At 39.6% G+C, this 21,195-nt stretch overlaps 1 protein-coding gene across 36 annotated transcripts in view; it reads left to right on the forward strand.

The window, feature by feature from the left end:
- The window catches only part of SGK3 (serum/glucocorticoid regulated kinase family member 3), a 148,398-nt gene extending 134,659 nt beyond the window's left edge, over nt 1-13,739 (forward strand). For 28 of the 36 annotated variants that reach the window (XM_045398352.3, XM_073998878.1, XM_073998898.1 and 25 more), the window contains 3 exons: nt 290-445; nt 3,928-4,017; nt 12,177-13,739. In XM_045398352.3, coding sequence (XP_045254287.1) covers nt 290-445; nt 3,928-4,017; nt 12,177-12,347 — 417 coding nt within the window. In that variant the 3' untranslated portion in view covers nt 12,348-13,739. The remainder of the gene's footprint in view (nt 1-289; nt 446-3,927; nt 4,018-12,176) is intronic. The other 8 variants (XM_073998884.1, XM_073998882.1, XM_065519311.2 and 5 more) reach the window with 2 other exon arrangements.
- The last annotated feature ends 7,456 nt before the right edge of the window (nt 13,740-21,195 follow it).

Genomic DNA, 21,195 nt, shown 5'->3' on the forward strand with positions numbered 1-21,195 from the left:
TTTCTCTAAAACAGATACTACTACAAGTTGTATATAATTTAACAGCTGTCTACAAGGTGGTATTGAACAAACTGGCCCTAATTCATTCAGTAAACACTTATTAAGCTCTGTGATGTGTTGGGTTTTAGAATCTCTTTGCTTCAAGAAGCCACACTGCAGGTATCTGCACGACCTAAAAGGTCCGTACATTTTTTCAACTGACTGCTCCCTCAAGATCAAAGCCATTTTAACCCCATTTTCGCATAATTTGTTTACCACTAAGTTTTATTTTGCTTTTTTTTTTTCCCAGCCTCCTTTTTATTGCCGAGATGTTGCTGAAATGTATGACAATATCCTTCACAAACCCCTAAGTTTGAGGCCAGGAGTGAGCCTTACAGCCTGGTCCATTCTGGAAGAACTCCTAGAAAAAGACAGGCAAAATCGACTTGGTGCCAAGGAAGACTTTGTATGTAACAGCTTTCCCAGCTCCAGCTTTATTTAAGCTTATTTAAAATTTGGAAATAAAGCTTTATTTTATATGGTGTTTAATTGAATGAATACAACACGAGGAGAATAGCAACATGGAAAAAAAGCATACTCGTCCCCATAGTTTTCTCCTGTATTTATATAAAACTATATAGTATTTAAAGCATTTTCTCTTGCATGCACTTTCGCCCTGTCCACCACATACACTTTCGCACCCTGTTATTTACTTGATTTTCATTTATTACAAATTCCCCTCCCCTTCTTTTTAAAAAGTGTTGTGTGGCATATTTTCACTACCTAAACTTACTTTTGCTGTTTTTATTGCTAAATAATACTAACATTTTCATGAACTAATAACACAGAGACTAACCAACTAGTAAGCTTTTTGTTGAGGGTTTGGGACTATCTAAACATCTAAATCATTTCCTTTGGCAGGAATTTGTTAAGTGCCTCTTGTCTGCATGAGGTAATGTCTTTTGCCTTGAACGCTGAATCACTTTTTTTTTTTTTTTTGGAATTTGGTGAGACCTCCTTGATATAATTAGGGAATCTGCATGTTTGTTTCAAATCAGAGTAATTAAATTTGTAGTGTAGTTACTGGCATTATGTTAGTGTGTCAGTAAATGCACAAAATATTAAGGAATATGAACTTCTAAATTGCTTTCTCAGATATTCTTGGAGGCTGCTTATCGGTCTTGAACCTGAGCTGTGAATAAAAGACTTTGCTGCTACTGCTCTACCCCCCGCTCCCCAGTTCAGCTGGTAGCTCTGCCAACAACTTCCTTTCCGTTGTTCCAGACAGTCTTGCTAATGTTTCACACCTCCTTGTCCCTTGGTCCATTTATTGAATTCATTGACGGAGATTGCAGCTCTAGATGAATCCAACTATCATCTCGTGGGCTGCTGAACAGTGCTAAAGAAAGTAACAAACTGGGCTTATTGGAAGCACTGTGAACCTTGTCTGTGCTTCCCCACTGTCTGGTAATACTCTGTTTCTCTGTGTAGCTTACTCTCCTCCTCTCTGTATAAACTATTTCACACCTTCTCTCCAGACTTCCCAGATGCCCTTTCTTCTTCTTCACTTTTAACAGATGATCTTGCCTTCTGTTTTGTAAGGAAAATAGAATCATCAGAGTGGAGCTAACTTAGCTTCCTGTTATCAAATCCACAGGCCTATATAAACCTGCAGGATCCTGTCATTTCCTTCCTCCTGTTGTAGTGGAAAAGGTCTGTTTCCACCTGTGCACTAGATCCTGTCCATTTGTAAGGAACCCTGTTCTTGCTTGTTTGTTTGTTTTGCACAAATAATTGCTCCCTTTTTTCTGGTTCCTTCCAGTCAGTAATTAAATGTTATCAAATCTGTTGCTTCTTAAGCCAAAAAAAACCCTCAGTCTTACAAATCTCCTGAGAGGTACTACTCTATCTTCTTCCCTTCTTAGCCAAACTTGTTGAAAGTTTTCTTTGTTCAGTCTCCCTTTCCCAAGCTCTTTCATTTCTCAGTCTACCACAAAATAGCCAGGAGAATTGCTGGATACTTTTCCTCAACTTACGCCGCCCTCAGCAGCATTTAAACTTGGCAACACTCTCCTGTTCCCTAGGCTTTTGCAAGAGCACACATACGTCTCATCTCAGGCTTTTCTTTCTGTATTTCTGGACCATTCTCCATTACCTCCTGTGTAAGCTCCTTTTCAACCTTCAAGTGTTGCGGTGCCCTGTTGTCCTAAACCCTCTTTTCTTCTGTGCTGTCTTCCTGGGCAATCTCAATTGATCCCATGGCTTTAGTTATCTATGTGTTTTCATCTCACACATTTATATCTTTTCTTTACTCTTCAGCCCTCTCTTCTAAACTCTAGACTTACATAGTATCTGCCTGCTCACCACCGCCACTTGGAGTTCTTGAGAGTACCTCAAATGCCGCTATTGTCCCCCTATGCTCCCTTTCGTATTAAAGGACATCACTGTCCATGTGGCTGTTCAGGCCAGAAATCTGAGAGGCATTCTTGAGTCTTCTCTCTTCCTTACTTCCATATTCAACAAACAGCCAGGTCCTGTTCCGTTTGCTGCCTGAATCTTTCCCATATCCAGACATTTCTTTCTAGCCCCACTGCTGCTACTCTTTTCCTACTATTTGTCTTCTTTAGTCTGGTTACAGTGGTAGCTGCTTTTCCTTTATCTGGTCCTGACTCTTCAATCTAATTCTCCCTGTAGCCAGGGTGGTGTTTTGGGGGATTTTTTTTTTTTTTTTTTTGAGACAGGGTTTTGCTTTGTCGCCGATGCTGGAGTTGTAGTGGTGTTATCGCGGCTCACTGCAGCCTCAACTTCCCAGGTTCAAATGATCCTCCCACCTCAGCCCCCAAATAGCTGGATTACAGGTGCGTGCCACCACACTATTTTGTAGAGATGGGGGAGTCTCATTGTATTGCCCAGGTTGGGTTTGAACTCCTGGGTTCAAGTGATCCTCCCACTTCGGCCCTCCGGAGTACTGGGATTATAGGTGTGAGCCACTGCGCCTGGCCCAGGGTGGTGGTTTAAAAAACATTTCTCACCAACCTGATGCTTTAAAAAACAAACAAAAAAAAACAGTTATGACATTCTCATGACTAAATCCCCTTGATGGCTTCTTGCGACCTTAGAGCAAAATCCAAAATGTTTAACATAGACCTGATATGATACAGCCGGTTTAGCTCTTGAGCTTCACCTTATGTGACAGTCCCATCCTTCCCTACACTGCAGCCATATTGGACTCTCATTTTCTTGACCATACTAACCTTTATGCCACCTCAGAGCCTTTCTGGAACATGCTCTCCCCATTCTTTTGTCTGGCTGAATTCTTACTCATTTTTCAGACCTCTCATGAGATACCATTTTCTCCAAGAAGTCTTTTTTAACCCACCAAATTAGATTGGATCCTGCTTTATACACTCCCATGGCACCTTGAAGGAAAAAAAGCTAGAGTCAATACTGTGCCGTTGTTTGGTAATACCAACCCTGAGTGGGATATTTTTTTATTAGTAGAACTCATGACAGATTTTATTTCTATTCTACTGTATAAAGCTCTCTGCCCAACTTCTTCACCCCCCCACCTCCAGTAATAACACTAATTCTTTGTACCTCTGTAGTGCTTTATTCTTTTCATAGCACTTTATATCTATACTTTACACTGATCCTTAAAACCTACTTCCCCTGAAGTATTTAGGGCAGAAATGTTATCCCCATTTTACCAGTGAGGAAACTGACTGTGAAGAGAATACAACTTAAGTTTAAGTAGATCATTCTAAGTAACTTTTTTCAGTCTTTCTATTGCTTACATGAATAACATCATTTTGCTACACAAATAACATACACATGTTCCTAAAAAGAGTCATTGAGGGGCAAAATAGTAATAGTGTGGCTTCATAAAATTATGCAGTTAGTACTTAATATATTCTTCAGCATTAGTCAAACATTTTTTTAATATTCCAGCTTGAAATTCAGAATCATCCTTTTTTTGAATCACTCAGCTGGGCTGACCTTGTACAAAAGAAGATTCCACCACCATTTAATCCTAATGTGGTAAGTATATATCCAAATCTTCCTTTCTAAAATCGTGAAACATAATAGCAGTTCATTATAATTTTGAGACTAGATCTCAGAATCACCTGAATTAAATGGAGTCATTACCTAAATATTTGTAAAATATGTCACTCAGGGTTGTCTAGTATAACTGATAACTTTGGGGAGACCAGTAAGATTATAGTTAGATTAGCTTGATAAAAATATCTTCCAGGACAGTAATTGTAAAGTGTTTCTTTGGAATATGTGTAAGAAAAGAATGAACTCAATAAGTCAGCCAGGCATGGTGGCTCACACCTGTAATCCCAGCACTTTGGGAGGCTGAGGCGGGCAGATCACTCCCAGCACTTTGGGAGGCCGAGGTGAGTGGATCACTTGAGGCCAGGAGTTCAAGATCAACCTGGCCAACATGGCGAAACCCTGTCTCTACTAAAAATACAAAAAAAAAAAATTATCTGGGTGTGGTGATGCATGCCTTTACACTCCCAAACTACTAGGGAGTATGAGGCATGAGGATCACTTGAACTCAGGAGGTGGAGATTGCAGTGAGTCAAAATTGCGCCACTGCACTCCAGCCTGGGTGATAGAGCAAGACCCTGTCTCAAAATAAAATTGGAAAAAAAAAAAAAAACAGGTATAGACAAACATTAATAAAATAATATTAATGTAAATTGTTACTTTTTTGGGAAAACAATAGGATAGTATTATTAAAATGTTAGTGTTAGCTAGACTTGTTAAATCTATTTGATGGAAACATTTCACCTAAAGATAATTTGTTTAAAGCAAAAAGCCACATTGTAGATGAGCTTTATACTATTAACAGTGGTGGAAAATTTTGGAAAATACAGTAAATATATAACAACAGAGAAATTGTTAATAATCATCAGTAGGCCAGTAATGATGTTAGTAACTAATGATAGCTGCCTTTGTATAGGGATATACACTTTGTATGTGTTATAATATATAATTTACTCTTCAAGCTACCAGCTTATTAATAAGTATTACTTAGTAATACTTACTGTTTTTCTTATTACACATTTTATAAATGAGGAAATAGAAGCTCAGAGATGTCTCATAGCTGGATGAAAAGTAGTAGAGCCAGGATTCTAATATATGCATGATTCCAGAGTCATCATTCTATGTTTCCTTATGTGCTATTGTCTTTTCTTGTTAAATTGTATAAAAATGAGCAAACACTTAGAAAATCCTTATAAAGTTACATGAAAACATGGTAATTACAATTTCTGTGACTTATAATTATAGCAGTAAAAATAAGGGATAAGGACTAGAATAGAATATAAACCAAGATTGGTTTGGAGTTTTAAGATCATAGGTGAATTTAAGTTTTTTGATGTTGCTGTAAAACTTAAGGAATACTTTTTTTTTTTTTGAGACGGAGTCTCGCTCTGTCTCCCAGGCTGGAGTGCAGTGGCCGGATCTCAGCTCACTGCAAGCTCCGCCTCCCGGGTTTACGCCATTCTCCTGCCTCAGTCTCCCGAGTAGCTGGGACTACAGACGCCCACCACCTCGCCCGGCTAGTTTTTTGTATTTTTTAGTAGAGACGGGGTTTCACCATGTTAGCCAGGATGGTCTCGATCTCCTGACCTCGTGATCCGCCCGTCTCGGCCTCCCAAAGTGCTGGGATTACAGTCTTGAGCCACCACGCCCGGCCTTTTTTTTTTTTTTTGGAGACAGTCTTGCTCTGTCGCCAGGCTGGAGTGCAGTGGTGCAATCTTGGCTCACTACAACCTCTGCCTCCCTGGTTCAGGATATTCTCCTGCCTCAGCCTCCTGAGTAGCTGGGACTACAGGGGTGCGCCACCACGCCCAGCTAATTTTTGTATTTTTAGTGGAGATGGGGTTTCACCATGTTGGCCAGATGGTCTTGATCTCTTGACCTCATGATCTACCCGCCTCGGCCTCCCAAAGTGCTGGGATTACACGCATGAGCCACCGTACCTGGCCAGGAATACTTTTTTAATAAATTAGAGCACGTAAGGAGATCAGGAAAGTATTACTTAATAGTCTATCAGGCTTTGTTCAAGGTTAATTTCTATACATAGCTCCTAGCTGGTATTAATAGGTGTAATATTTTACACCTACATACATAATATTTGTAGACTGACTTATTTCATGTAGTGCATCCAGGAATGACACCATTAAGAATAATTTTGGTCCCAAATTTGTAGAGTTTGTGGTAGGAAGCTAAGACTCTTAAGAATTATTTTTCTCTTTAGACTAAGTATCTTAGCAGAATTTAATTACATTCAAATAAATATATCATCAGGCATGTTGAATTAGGGACTCCTAAGCGACATTGGAAATGGATAGCTCCAGCATTGGATCCCTGCTCTTCTCTGATTAACTAGAAGTTAAGCTTCTCTATACTTATTTTTTCTTTCACAACATGAGCTGTGAGGTTTAATTCAGGTAACATTTGTAAAGCACCAGAGTGCATTGCACACAGTAGATATTTAGTTAGTAATATCTTTTTTTTAATCATTTTCCCTCTGGGAATTTTCCCATTAAATATTTATTGGTAACTTGGTTAGAAAACACAAATAAGTAGAACATAGGCTCTGTCTTCAAGAAAATTACAGTTAAGGGGATAAAATATATAAAGAGAAGAGTTAAATAATTATATATTTAGTGTATATCAGGCATTCAGTGTTGTGGAATTAAAATATGTAATGTGAGACAAAAAAACAGATGCCTCATAATAACTTACGGTTGCATCTGTGGGGGAAAAACAGTTGACAGAAATAGTCTTTGATGCTTATTCTTTCAGTGAATAAAATAAATTAGTTGATTTTCCAGTCTGCTTAGTGTTTTATATTTTAATAGGGTAGTTACTAGGAAAAGAGAGTGTGGGGTTATTGACCATGCTAAGCTTCAGTATTTCTATGATGAATGTTGCTAGCAGTTAGTGAGAATTATTACAAAATCTAACAGGTTGCATAAAATATTTACTTCAATTATACATGTCCAACTAGTCTACATTAAAAAAGGACTCGAAGTAGTTTATTTCTCTGTTTACAATGGGTAAAAACGCATTCTGGATTCTCTTTTTTAGCCCACAAACTTGAGGTTATACTGCTAAATGTTTAATTTATCCTAATAAGATTTGGTTGCTTAATTTTATTCTCTCAGCAGCTGATAGAGAAAGGATAAGAGCAGTGGCCTAAAATGGGTTAATACAATGAATGGGTACATTATTATATTTTAATCTTTTTTTGCTATAAAATTCATCAACAAGTAGTTTTTGACACTTTGAAAGATTTCTCATTATACCATTTCAGAACAACTAACACAAAAGAAGTACCTCCAAAATAAGCCATATTCGTATAGGATTTCACTGAAGCTCCATCTGAAATCCTCTAAGTTACTATGAAGCATATCCTAACATTCCATTCTATGTTGGATACATCCAGGTTTTGATCCTTGCCTCCACTTTAATCCTCAGAAAAACTCACTTTGTTGCTGGTTTCATTTTGGCATCTCTTGGAATACAAATTGCTCAGGTTTTTCACTCCATTTTTGAAATACCGACTATTCTGCATAGCTAATAGTTTACAGTTCTGTGGCCTCAGTCCCTGCTTTAGGAATTTCTGTTTATTATGTATAAAATTTTGGAAAAGTATGAAAACAAAATTGACTGCTTGGTGGGAGAGGGCTCACCAACATTTCAAATTAGAGGTTCCCCCCAAAAAGTCCTTAAAGTAAAAGTATAGCATAGAAAATAATCCCTAAATTTAAAAGTATGGCATAGTCCTGCCCTGAGGGGGTAGATGTGGTATGCAGCTGTGCTAGGAGTGGCTTGGCCATGCTCCAAGTGGGTCATTCAGAACCCACATCTGAGGGGTGGGTCTGGACCTGGGGAGAGGCTGGCATCATTCTAACAATTCTGTAAGCTGAAAGAAAATATTCATTGCTGGGTCAATGAATCACTCTTTTTAATGGTTGTTAACACTAGCTAAGTGTTAAGGGATTAGATGTGATAGGAAGGGAAATACTATGAAAATACAGGGGATTGGAAAGGACAGATTGGAGTGAGGGTGTGTATTAGTACCAGGACATAGTTATGCTGTACATTTCCAAGTAGAGGGGAGAAAAAAGGAATTAGCTTCTAGTGCGTGCCCCCGTGTACCCAGCATTGTGTTAGGTCCTTGATACGCATTCCCAAACCCTCTGAAGAATTAAAACCTAGGTATGGGCTGAACACAGTGGCTCATACCTGTAATCCCAGTACTTTGTGAGGCTCAGGTGGGTGGATTTTTTGAGCCCAGGAGTTCCAGACCAGCCTGGGCAACATGGCAAGACCCTGTCTCTTAACAACAACAACAACAGAAAGTGAAAAATAGCTGGGTTTGGTGGCACGCACCTGTAGTCACACCTATTCCAGGCACCTAAAAGTAACCCTTGCAAGACCTAAGATAATATTTTTGTGTATAATCTTTAAGTGAAGAATGCTTTTTAAAGCACGACCCAGAAGCCATAAGAGAAAAAAGTTGGTAGATTTAACTACATAAAATTTCATTTATTGATTGATTGATTGAGACAGAGTCTTGCTCTGTTGCCCAGGCTGGAGTGTAGTGGCGTTATCTTGGTTCACTGAAACCTCCGCCTCCCAGGTTTAAGCTATTCCCCTGCCTCAGCCTCCCAAGTAACTGGGACTACAGGTGTGCACCACCACACCCGGCTGCTTTTTGTATTTTTAGTAGAGATGGGCAGAGCCCTCACTCTTTTTTTTTGTTTGTTTGTTTTTATTTATTTATTTATTTTTGAGATGGAGTCTTGCTCTGTCACTTTTTAAAGCATGACCCAAAAGCCATAAGAGAAAAACGTTGGTAGATTTGACTACATAAAATTTCATTTCATTTATTGATTGATTGATTGAGACAGAGTCTTGCTCTGTCACCCAGGCTGGAGTGCAGTGGCACGATCTTGGCTCACTGCAACCTCCACTTACTGGGTTCAAGTGATTCTCTTGCCTCAGCCTCCCAAGTAGCTGGGACTACAGGTGCCTGCCACCATGCCTGGCTAATTTTTTGTATTTTTAGTAAAGATGGGGTTTCATCGTATTAACCAGGATGGTCTCAATCTCCTGACCTCATGATCCGCCTGCCTCGTCCTCCCAAAGTGCTGGGATTACAGGCATGAGCTACCGTGCCTGGCCCGCCCTCACTCTTAATAAAGCACATAGTACAGGTTGAGTATCCTTTATCTGAAATGTTTGGGACCAGAAGTGTTTTAGATTTGGAATTGTTTTTTGGATTTTGGGATTTACTTAGTGATTGAGCATCCCAAATCTGAAAATCTGAAATTCAAAATGCTCCAGTGACTGTCATGTAGATGCTCAAAATTTTTGGATTTTGGAGCAATTTGGATTTGGGATGCTCAGCCTGTATTATTCCTGTCAGTATCAGCCATGAGCCATGAGGGCATTATAAAGGCAAGTCAGAGAACATTGCCATCATTTGAGTACCTTCTACATGTTACATTCGGGAAATTTTATTTATTAACACATCAGATGCTTGCAACAACCTGAGGAGGTAGGTGATAGTATTATTACTTTATGGAAGAAGAAACAAGCTCATAGAGATAGAGTAGTTTATATAACGAATTACACAACTGTAATCCCAGCACTTTGAGAGGCCAAGACAGGCATATCACTTGAGGTCAGAAGTTCGAGACCAGCCTGGCCAACATGGCGAAACCCTGTCTCTACTAGAAATACAAAAATTAGCTGGGCATGGTGGCACATACCTGTAGTCCCAGCTACTCAGAAGTCTGAGGCATGATAATTGCTTGAACCTGGAAAGTGGAGGTTTCAGTGAGCCAAGATCATGCCACTGCACTCCAGCCTGGGCAACAGAATGAGATTCTGTCTCAAAAAAAAGACAGCTAGCAAATTTTGTAGCCAGAATTCAAGAGCCCATGCTTGAAGGATTGTATATAAGAATTTGATGAGGAAAAATACATACATGCATACATACATATAAAATTTCTAGCATTCTTTGTCTCTATGGGGGATTTTCTCATATGGGAGGATCTAGCATTCTGGGTTTTTGTGGTCTCTGCTCAGTCTGTAGATGTACGAGGCTATTATCCTTTGCTTGTAATATCTGCTCTGAATTTCTATGAGTGCACCCTCAGTTAGACTTAATGACTTGAACATTTTAAGGGTTCCCTTCCCTGTAGAGCAGAAATAACCTAGAAATTCAGGGATGGACTTTTTTTTTTTTTTTGAGACGGAGTCTTGCTCTGTCGCCCAGGCTGCAGTGCAATGGCGCGATCTCGGCTCACTGCAAGCTCCGCCTCCCAGGTTCACGCCATTCTCCTGCCTCAGCCTCCTGAGCAGCTGGGAATACAGGCACCTGCCACCAGGCCCGGCTAATTTTTTGTATTTTTTTAGTAGAGACGGGGTTTCACCTTGTTAGCCAGGATGGTCGCGATCTCCTAACCTCGTGAACCGCTCGCCTAGGCCTCCCAAAGTGCTGGGATTACAGTCGTGAGCCACCGTGCCCGACCAGGGATGGACTTTTTAAGAGTGAATCACCTGAATTTGTATCCTAGTTTTTGTCTATAAATATATTGGGGCTGGGCATGGCGGCTCATGGCTGTAATCTCAGCACTTTGGGAGGCTGAGGTGGGAGGATTGCTTGAGCCCAGGAGTTCAAGACCAGCCTGGACAACATGGTGAGACCTCGACTCCACTAAAAATAAAAAATAAGCCAGGTATAGTGACATATGCCTGTGGTCCCAGCTACTTGGGTAAGGCTTAGGCAGGATGATCCCTTGAGCCCAGGAGGTGGAAGCTGCAGTGAGCTGTGATTGTGCCACTGCATTCCATCCTGGGCTACAGGATGACACCCTGTCTCAAAATTGTGTGTGTGTGTGTGTGTGTGTGTGTGTGTGTAGGAAAGGTAGAGTCTATTAGCTTGCATCAGATTTGTAAAGGAAAATTAAGAATGACTGTCTATGAGCTTAAGCAGCCATCATGCTTAATTTTCATATCAGGACTTCGTAGCCCTCCAGAGCTAAGATGCCCTAGTCAAATGCTTTATGACATTCTCTGTAGCACAGTAAGAGTCATCTTTCACAATTTTGCTTATAACCAATAACCTAATTAAATAACTGATAACAAAATTATAATTTTACTTATAACTGCTTCATTTCTTCATCAGAAGGCTTTACCTACCCATAATTGAGAAACCAGATGGATAGGCATTTTATGGAAATGCAAATACAAAATGCTATCCTGAAAACCTACCTGAGACCTTTTTCTAAACTTGGGTGTAGTGAGGCAGTGATGGGTAGAGAGAAAGGGGATCAGTGACAAGCCTTGAGATGTAAATTAACAATGAATCTCTGTTTGTGAGCCTTCCTTACCTTTCTCTCTCCTCCCCCAACTCAAAAAGAACCTTAACTGTTAGAACAAGCTTGTTCAACCCACGGCCTGTGGGCTGCATGCGGCACAGGGTGGTTTTGAATGCGGCCCAACACAAATTCTTAAACTTTCTATAAAACATTGAGAGTTTTTTTGCATTTTTTTGTTTGCTTTTTAGCTCATCAGCTATTGTTAGTGTTAGTGAGGGTGGTCCAAGACCATTCTTCTTTTAGTGTGGCCCAGGGAACCCAAAAGATTGGACACCCCTGTTTCAGAAGGACAGATAACTTCACCTAAATAATCAAGGTCAGGAAAGGAAAAACAGAAAAGTGTTTCAAGGGAATGAATTAGGAAGACATCTAAACTTGCCAGCAATAAACACACAAATTCATAAAGGAGTTGTAATAAAAGACTAAATTGGGCCAGGCGCAGTGGCTCACGCCTGTAATCCCAGCACTTTGGGAGGCTGAGGCAGGTGAATCATGAGGTCACCATGTCAGCCTGACCAACATGGTGAAACCCTGTCTCTACTAAAAATACAAAAAGTTAGCTGGGCGCAGTGGGTGGGTGCCTATAATCCCAGGTACTCAGGAGGCTGAGGCAGGAGAACTGCTTGAACCCAGGAGGTGGAGGTTGCAGTGAGCCAAGATCGCTCCACTGGCACTCCAGCACAGGTGGCAGTGCAAGACCCTGTCTCAAAAAAATAAATAAAGAATTAAATTAATGAAAGAAAAGCTAAGATGAATAATACTGTGCTTTTGATGTTTTAGGCTGGACCAGATGATATCAGAAACTTTGACACAGCATTTACAGAAGAAACAGTTCCATATTCTGTGTGTGTATCTTCTGACTATTCTATAGTGAATGCCAGTGTATTGGAGGCAGATGATGCATTCGTTGGTTTCTCTTATGCGCCTCCTTCAGAAGACTTATTTTTGTGAACAGTTTGCCATTCAGAAACCATGGAGCAAAATAAGTCTATAGATGGGACTGAAACTTCTATTCATGTGAATTTATTCAAATATGTATAATTAGTGCCTCATTTTTACATGTAATGATGAAAACTGAAAAAATGTATTTTCTGCTATGTGCAAGAAAAATAGGGCATTTCAAAGAGCTGTTTTGATTAAAATTTATATTCTTGTTTAATAAGCTTATTTTTAAACAAAATTTAAAAGCTCTTATTCTTAGCATTAACCTATTTTTAAAGAAACCTTTTTTGCTATTGACTGTTTTTTCCCTCTAAGTTTACACTAACATCTACCCAAGATAGACTGTTTTTTAACAGTCAATTTCAGTTCAGCTAACATATATTAATACCTTTGTAACTCTTTACTATGGCTTTTGTTATCACATCAAAACTATGCAATTGGTACATGGTTGTTTAAGAAGAAACCGTATTTTTCCATGATAAATCACTGTTCGAAATATTTGGTTCATGGTATGATCAAAGTGTAAAAGCATAATGAATACATTGGCTGCTAGTTAACAATTGGAATAACTTTATTCTGCAGATCATTTAAGAAGTAACAGGCCGGGCGCGGTGGCTCACGCCTATAATCCCAGCACTTTGGGAGGCTGAGGTGGGTGGATCACCTGAGGTCAGGAGTCCGAGACCAGCCTGACCAACATGGAGAAATCCTGTCTCCACTAAAAATACAAAATTGGCGGGGCATGGTGGCGCATGCCTATAATCCCAGCGACTTGGGAGGCTAAGGAAGGAGAATCGCTTGAACCCAGGAGGCGGAGGTTGCTGTGAGCCGAGATCGCGCCATTGCACTCCAGCCTGGGCAACAAGAGGGAAACTCCATCTCAAAAAAAAAATAAGTAACAAAAAGAAATTATTTGTTTTTGAAATACCAATTCTACTTTGTGGATTATTTTTCCTCTGAAGGAAAAGAAAAAGTTTAATGGTTAGGATTTTTAAGTATTCCCAAAGATCTGAAGGGTAATGAAATGTACTGCTGGATTTTTTGAGGTGGTACCAAAAATGAATGTCTCTCTGTCATATATTTATATTACATTGTGTTTATGTTCTGTTCATCTTTTGAATGTTTAGTATGCTATTAAGTCATTCTAAATCTTTGTATTTGCTTTTGCAAATAGGTATTTCAAAGCTCTTTTCCTAATTGGTTAAGTAAAATAAAAAATTGAGCTTTCTAGAGTATTTGCCTAATTGGGAATTAAAAAGTAAAATAACAGCCAGGCATGGTGGCTCATGCCTATAATCCCAGCATCCTGGGAGGCCGAGGCAGGCAGATTATTTGAGCTCAGGAGTTTGAGACCATCCTGGTCAACGTGGCGAAACCCTATCTCTACAAAAAATACAAAAACTAGCCAGACATGGTGGCACATATCTTTAGTCCCAGCTACTCTGGAGGCTGAAGTTGGAGGATGACTTGAGCCCAGGAGATGGAAGTTGCAGTGAACTGAAATCGTGCCACTGCACTTTTCAGCCTGGGTGCCAGAGCGAGACCCTAGTTAAGAAAAAAAAAAAAGAAAAAAACAAATTGTGGGTCAGTGTAAATGTATATAGTTTTATTGCAATGTAACAAAAGCTGAAAATCAGGCAGATGTGTATTCAGTATCCAATTCAATATATCTTAGAAAAAGTGCAGGAAACAGACCTTAAAATTGTAACCTACCAACTAACTTACATGCTTATAAAAGTAAAGGAGAATAACTGGCTGGGCATGGTGGCTTATGCCTATAAAATCCCAGCACTTTGGGAGGCCAAGGCAGGAGGATCAGTTGAGCCCACGAGTTCAAGACCAGCCTGGGCAATGTAGGGACACCTCATTTCTATTTATTTAAAAAAAAAAAAAAAAAAAAAAAAAAAACAGAAGAACTTTAAAAAATTAAAAATAAGCTTACCTTGGATTCTTGGCTTAGAGTAGAGGTTTTTTTAAGTTATGTAGGAAACATTTTTGTAAAAGTTTAATGACCCACATTAGATGCTCCAAGAGCAAGCATCCCTTCCATGTATGTCTTGAGAAAGAAATCACGAAAGCATTTCTCACCAATATTCTTTGGCTTAAAAGTGTTTAGCAGAATTGGGCAGTGGGGGTGGCAGTGTGCTTTTCTTATATTAATATTTACATCCAATACACTGAATCTTCCTTTAGAGGTAAGACTTTAATATCTACACTGTAAATATTTGGTTTATTTGGCACTACTGTAAGTTTTGTTTTTACACAAAGCTCTTATTATAAAGCAAAATAAAAATTGTAGTTTCTTGTATGATTTTTTTGTACTCATTCATTCCTGTTAAGCTGCCAAAAATTAAAGTGCAATATTGTATATTTTTAAGAACAAATTTAAAATAGAATTTTGATGTTTCTCAGATCACAAGAAATACAAATCTATATAGTATAATAAAATCAGCAAAAAAAAATCAACTAATGTCTCTCATTATTTGAAATTGAAATTGGTAATGGTTACAATAGTCATTATAAAATAAATTATATGTGTGAGAGAAAATAAAATTTGAACAAATTATTTGGACACATGAATTACTAGATTATCATAGGCTTATGTGTATAATACCCAGAGAACAAAATGTTTTCTAAGTTTCAAGTTTATCTTTTCTCTCATAGCATAAGCCTTTTAGGAAAATGTATACCCTTCGAATAACCATTTCATGGTTATTATCAAAGTATACCAGAAAGGTCTAAATGAAGACTCTTAACATTTTTCATGTTACCCATACCTCCCATTTTATTGCATATGGTATAAAATAGGGCTTCCCAGCCATTGTTGCCTCATGATACACACTGAAAATTACCAAATTTGTCACACTTGGGGAATAGGTGCCCAACGATGCAGGCAGTGGTAGTAGATCCTCTGTGTGAAGTTTATACGCAACTTACAAAGAAAGCCAGCAAACACTGTTTAGATATGATTTAAGAAGAGTTAGCATTTGAATGGAGGTTTAAATATTCTGAATTTTTACCACTGAAAAATTTATCATTACCAATATCTTTAGCATGTTTGTAACAAATAATAGTGATTTGCCACAGTCAAATGATACTACAGTACACAAACATAAGTCATTCTTTTGTATATAATGTACTCTATTAAAAGTAGGAATAGATATGCAGGAGCATTTTTGGTAATGCTGTAATGACCTTTTCAATACAGTGTTAAAACTGATAACTTCATCCCTCATACAAGCAGTTTGGAAATTAAGTCTTTTTGAAGTGGGATTTCCCATTCATTCATTTATCGAGACTGTCTCACCCTGTTGCCCAGGCTGGAGGGCAGTGGTGCAATTTCAGCTCACTGCAACCGCCATCTCCCAGGTTCAAGTGATTCTCGTTCTTCAGCCTCCTGAGTAGCTGGGACTACAGGCATGCATCACCACACCCAGCTAATTTTTGTATTTTTTAGTAGAGACAGGGTTTGGCCAGGCTGGTTTGGAACTCCTGGCCTCAAGTGATATGCCTGCCTCAGCCTCCCAGAGTGCTGGGATTACAGGCATGAGCCACCATGCTAGGCCTGGAGGAGGATATAACAATTCTAAATATATATATGTGCACCCAACACTGGAGCACCCAGATTAATAACAAAGCAAATATTACTAGGTCTAAAGAGAGAGATAGACAGTAATACAATAATGGGGAATTTCAATATCCCCCTCTCAGTATTAGATCACCTAGACAGAAAATCAAGAAACATTGAATTTAAACTGGACTTTAGACAAATAGACCTGTCAGATATTTACATAACGTTGTATCTAATAACTGCAGAATATATATTCATTTCATCAGCACATAGAACATTCTCCAGAATAGACCATATGTTAAGCTACAAAGCAAGCCTCAACAAATTTTTTTAAATCAATGTATCATGTATCTTCTCAGACCACAATGGAATAAAACCAGGAATCCATACCAAGAGTAACTTTGGAGAGTGTAAATACGTGGAAATTGAACAACATGCTCCTGGATGACTGACCATTGGGTCAACAAAGAAATTAGGACAGAAGTGGAGAAAAAATTTTTGAAACAGATGAAAATGGAAACATGACATACCAAAACCTGTGGGATGCAGCAAAAGTAACACTAAGAGAAGCTTATGGTAATAAATGCCTACATCCAAAAAGTAGCAAGGTTACAAATTAACAATCTAACAATGTACTTCAAGGAACCAGGAAAAGCAAGAACAAACAAAACCCAAGATGAGCAGAAGAAACAATAAAGATCAGGGCAGAACTAAATGAAATAGACTAAAGGATATAAAGGATCAATGAATTAAATTGGTTCTCGGAAAAGATAAAATTGATAAGTAGACTAAACAATATAAAGGATCAATGAATTAAGTTGGTTCTTGGAAAAGATAAAATTGATAAACTGCTAGCGAGATTAGCCAAGAAAATAAGAGAAGACCACCCAAATAATCAGAAATGAAAAAGGAGACATCACAATTGATACCACACAAATAGAAAAGATTATCAAATTATTATGAACAACTATACATAGGAAAACCTAGGGCCGGGCGCGGTGGCTCACGCCTGTAATCCCAGCACTTTGGGAGGCCAAGGCGGGTGGATCATGAGGTCAGGAGATCGAGACCATCCTGGCTAACATGGTGAAACCCCGTTTCTACTAAAAATACAAAAAATTAGCTGGGTGTGGTGGCGGGCGCCCGTAGTCTCAGCTACTGGGGAGGCTGAGGCAGGAGAATGGTGTGAACCCGGGAGGCAGAGCTTGCAGTGAGCCAAGATGGCGCCACTGCACTCCAGCCTGGGTGACACAGCGAGACTCTGTCTCAAAAAAAAAAAAAAAGAAAACTGAGAAGTGGATAAATTCCTGGAAACATAAAACCTACCAAGATTGAATCAGGAAGAAATGGAATACCTGAATGGACCAGTAATGAGTAGCAAGATTGAATCAGTAACAAAAAGTCTCCCAACAAAAAAAGCTTATGACTAAATAGAATCACAGCCAAATCAAAATGATAATACACCACAATCAACTAGGATTTATACTTGATCCTATGTCAAGTATATGTAACAGATGCAAGGATGGTTCAACATATGCAAATCAATACACATGATACATCACATTAACAGAATGGAGAAAACACATGATCATCTCAATAGTTGGAGAAAAAGCATTTCATAAAATTCAACATCCCTTTGTCATAAAAACCCTCAACAAAACAAGGCATAGAAGGAATATACCTAAAAATAATAAAGGCCATATATGATAAACCCAGAGGTAATATAATAAATGGAAAAAGTTGAAAGCCTTTTCTCTAAGAACTGGAACAATACAAGGACACCCATTTTCACTACTTCTATTTGACTTAGTTCTGGAAGTCATAGCCAGAGCCATCAGGCAAGAGAAAGAAAAAGCATGCAAGTTGGAAAAGAGTAAGTTAAGCTGGGCGCAGTGGCTCACACCTGTAATCCCAGCACTTTGGGAGGCTGAGGCAGGTGGATTGCTTGAGGTCAGGAATTTGAAACCAGCCTGGCCAACATGGGGAAACCCCATCTCTACTAAAATACAAAAATTAGCTAGTCGTAGTGGCGGGTGCTTGTAATACCAGCTATTAGGGAGGCGGAGGCAGGATAATCGCTTGAACCCAGGAGGGAGGCAGAGGTTGCAGTGAGCTGAGATGGCACCACTACACTGCAGCCCGGGTGACAGCGAGACTGTCTCAAAAAAAAAAAAAAAAAAAGTTAAATTGACCCTCTTCACTGATGATTTTTTTTTTTTCTTTTGAGACATAGTCTTGCCCTCATGCCCAGGCTGAAGTGCAGTAGTGCAATCACGGTTTGCTATAGCTCAATCTCCCAGGCTCAAGTGATGCTCCCACCTCAGCCTCTCAAGTAGCTGGGACTACAGGCACACACCTGTAGTTTATCATATAGCCAGTCATGCCTGGCTAACTTCATTTTTAGTAGAGATGAGGTATTCCTATGTTGCCCAGTCTGGTCTCGAACTCCTGACCTCAAGCAGTCCTCCCTCCTCAGCCTCCCAAAATGTTGGGATTACAGGCATGAACCACCACACCTGGCCTGATCCTATATCTAGGAAAACCTGGCCATGCACAGTGGCTCATGTCTGTAATCCCAGCACTTTAGGAGGCCAAGGCAGGCAGGTCACTTGAGTCCAGGAGTTGAAGACCAGCCTGGCTAACATGGTGAAACCCTGTCTCTACAAAAAAATTAAAAAATTATCCAGACATGTTGGTACACATCTGTAGTCCCAGCTACTTGGGAAGCAGAGGTGAGAGGATTGCTTGAGCCCAGAAGGTCGAGGTTGCAGTGAGCTGTGATTGCACCACCAATGCACTCCAACCTGGGCTGCAGAGTGAGACCCTGTCTCAAAAAAAAAAAAGAAAGAAAGAAAAAGAAAAAAAAGAAAAAGAGAGAAAGTAAAAGACTCCACCCCAAAACTCTTAGGTTTGATAAATGAATTCCATAAAATTGCAGGATACAAAATCAACATACTAAAATCAGTAGCTTTTTTTTTTTTTTTAAGCCAGAGCCTCACTCTGTTGCCCAGGCTGAAGTGCAGTGGCGCAATCTCAGCTCACTACAACCTCCACCTCCTAGGTTTAAGTGATTCTCCTGCCTCAGCCTCCCAAGTAGCTGGGATTACAGGCGACCGCCACCACGCCCGGCTAATTTTTGTATTTTTAGTAGAGACAGGGTTTCACCATGTTGGCCAGGCTTGTCTTGAACTCCTGACTTCAGGTGATCCACCTGCCTTGGCCTCCCAAACTGTTGGGATTACAGGCATGAGCCGCCACACCCGGCCAGTAGCATTTTTATACACCAATAATGATCTAGCTGAGAAAGCAAGTAAGAAGGCAGTTCCATTTACAATAGCAACAAAGCAGCAGCAACAACCAAAAAACACCTAGGAATAAATTTAAATAAGGGGGTGAAAGATCTCTACAAGGAAAACTGGAAAACACTGATGAAAGAAATTGAATATGACACAAATGGAAAAACATCTCATGGATCATGGATCAGAAGAATTAATATCATTAAAATGACCATGATGCCCAAAGCAACCTATAGATTGAATGCAATTCTTACCAGAATTAGAAAAGCTATCCTAAAATTCATATGGAACCAAAAAAGAGCCTGAATTGCCAAAGAAAGCCTGAGCAAAAAGAGCAAAGCTTGGCTGGGTGGCTCACACCTGTTAACCCCAGCACTTTGCGAGCCCAAGGCAGGAAGAAGACTTGAGCCCATGGCAATGAAGAGAGACTCCATCTCTACAAAAAATTTTAAAAACTAGCCAGGCATGGTGGCATGTGCCAGTAATCCCAGCTTCTTGGGAGGCTGAGGTGGGAGGATCGCTTGAACCTGGGAGTCCAAGGCTGCAGAGAGTTGTGATCACTCCACTGCACTCCAGCCTGGGTGACGGTGCAAGATCCCATCTCCAAAAAACAAAAAAAAGAAAAAAAAAAAAACAAAGCTGGAGGCATCATTACCTGATTTTAACATATATTACAAGGCTGGCTGGGTGTGATGGCTCACACCTGCAATCCTAGCACTTTGGGAGGCTGAGATGGGCAGATTGCTTGAGCCCAGGAGTTCAAGACCAGCAGGGCAACATGGTGAGACCCTGTCTACAAAAAATACAAAAAAAATTAGCTGGGTGTGGTGGTGCACACCTGTTGTCCCAGCTACTCGGGAGGCTGAGGCAGAAGGATCTTCTAATAGATTTTTCTGTATTTAATACATCCTTTAAAATACCTGGTAAGTCAGGTGTGGTTAGTCCCAGCTATTGCAGAGGCTGAAGTGGGAGGATCCCTTGAGCCCAGGAGACGAAGGTTGCAGTGAGCTGAGATGGCACCACTGCATTCCAGGCTGGGTGACAGAATGAGACTGTGTCTAAAAATATTTTTTTAAATTATCAGATGAAAACATGTCATGGCAAAAATAAAATTTAAAAATTAAAATTAAAAGAAAGCTTTGAAAAAAAATTTAAAAATAAAAAATTGGCCCGGTGTGGTGGCTCACGCCTGTAACCCCAACACTTTGGGAGGCGAAGGCGGGTGGATCACCTGAGGTCAGGAGTTCGAGACCAGCCAGGCCAACATGGGGACACTCCGTCTCTACTAAAAATACAAAAATCAGCCAGGTATGGTGGCAGGCGCCTATAATCCCAGCTACTCAGGAGGGTGAGGCAGGAGAATCGCTTGAACCTGGGAGGCGGAGGTTGCAGTGAGACGAGGTCACACCATCGCACTCTAACCTGGGAGACAAGAGCAAAACTCCGTCTCAAAATAATAATAATAATAATAAAATAAAAACAAAAAATACAAAATAAAAGGTTTGTATTTCTCAAAACTCAAAAACTCATAAGACAATATGTAAGAGCCGTTCATTTTGCTGCATATTAATTATACCTCAATGAAAAATACTAAAAGGCAAAAAAAACTATATTAAAGGCAAAAGTAAAAATAATTCATAATTCTACCACCTTAATATTTGAGCCATTTTATCAGATTGCATGTAACTTGTTTCTGCTGTTTAGTGATGTTTTGTAAGAATAAAATACTGTAAGTATGTAGCAATAAGCAACAATGGCATTTTGACTCTAGATATCACTATCATTTTCAGAGAGTTTGCAATGTAAAAAATGTGCTGAATTCTTAAGGTTTTAAATTCCGATTTTAGGCCTAACAGATTTTTTTTTTCTAAGAGTCTCACTTTGTTACCTAGGCCAGAGTCCAGTGGTACAATCATAATGCACTGCAACTTCCCAGTCAGTCTCCCTAGTAGCTGGGACTACAGGTGCATGCATGCCATCACGCCTGACT

Source organism: Macaca fascicularis, chromosome 8 (assembly GCF_037993035.2).
Source record: "Macaca fascicularis isolate 582-1 chromosome 8, T2T-MFA8v1.1".
Classification (NCBI taxonomy): Eukaryota; Metazoa; Chordata; class Mammalia; order Primates; family Cercopithecidae; genus Macaca; species Macaca fascicularis.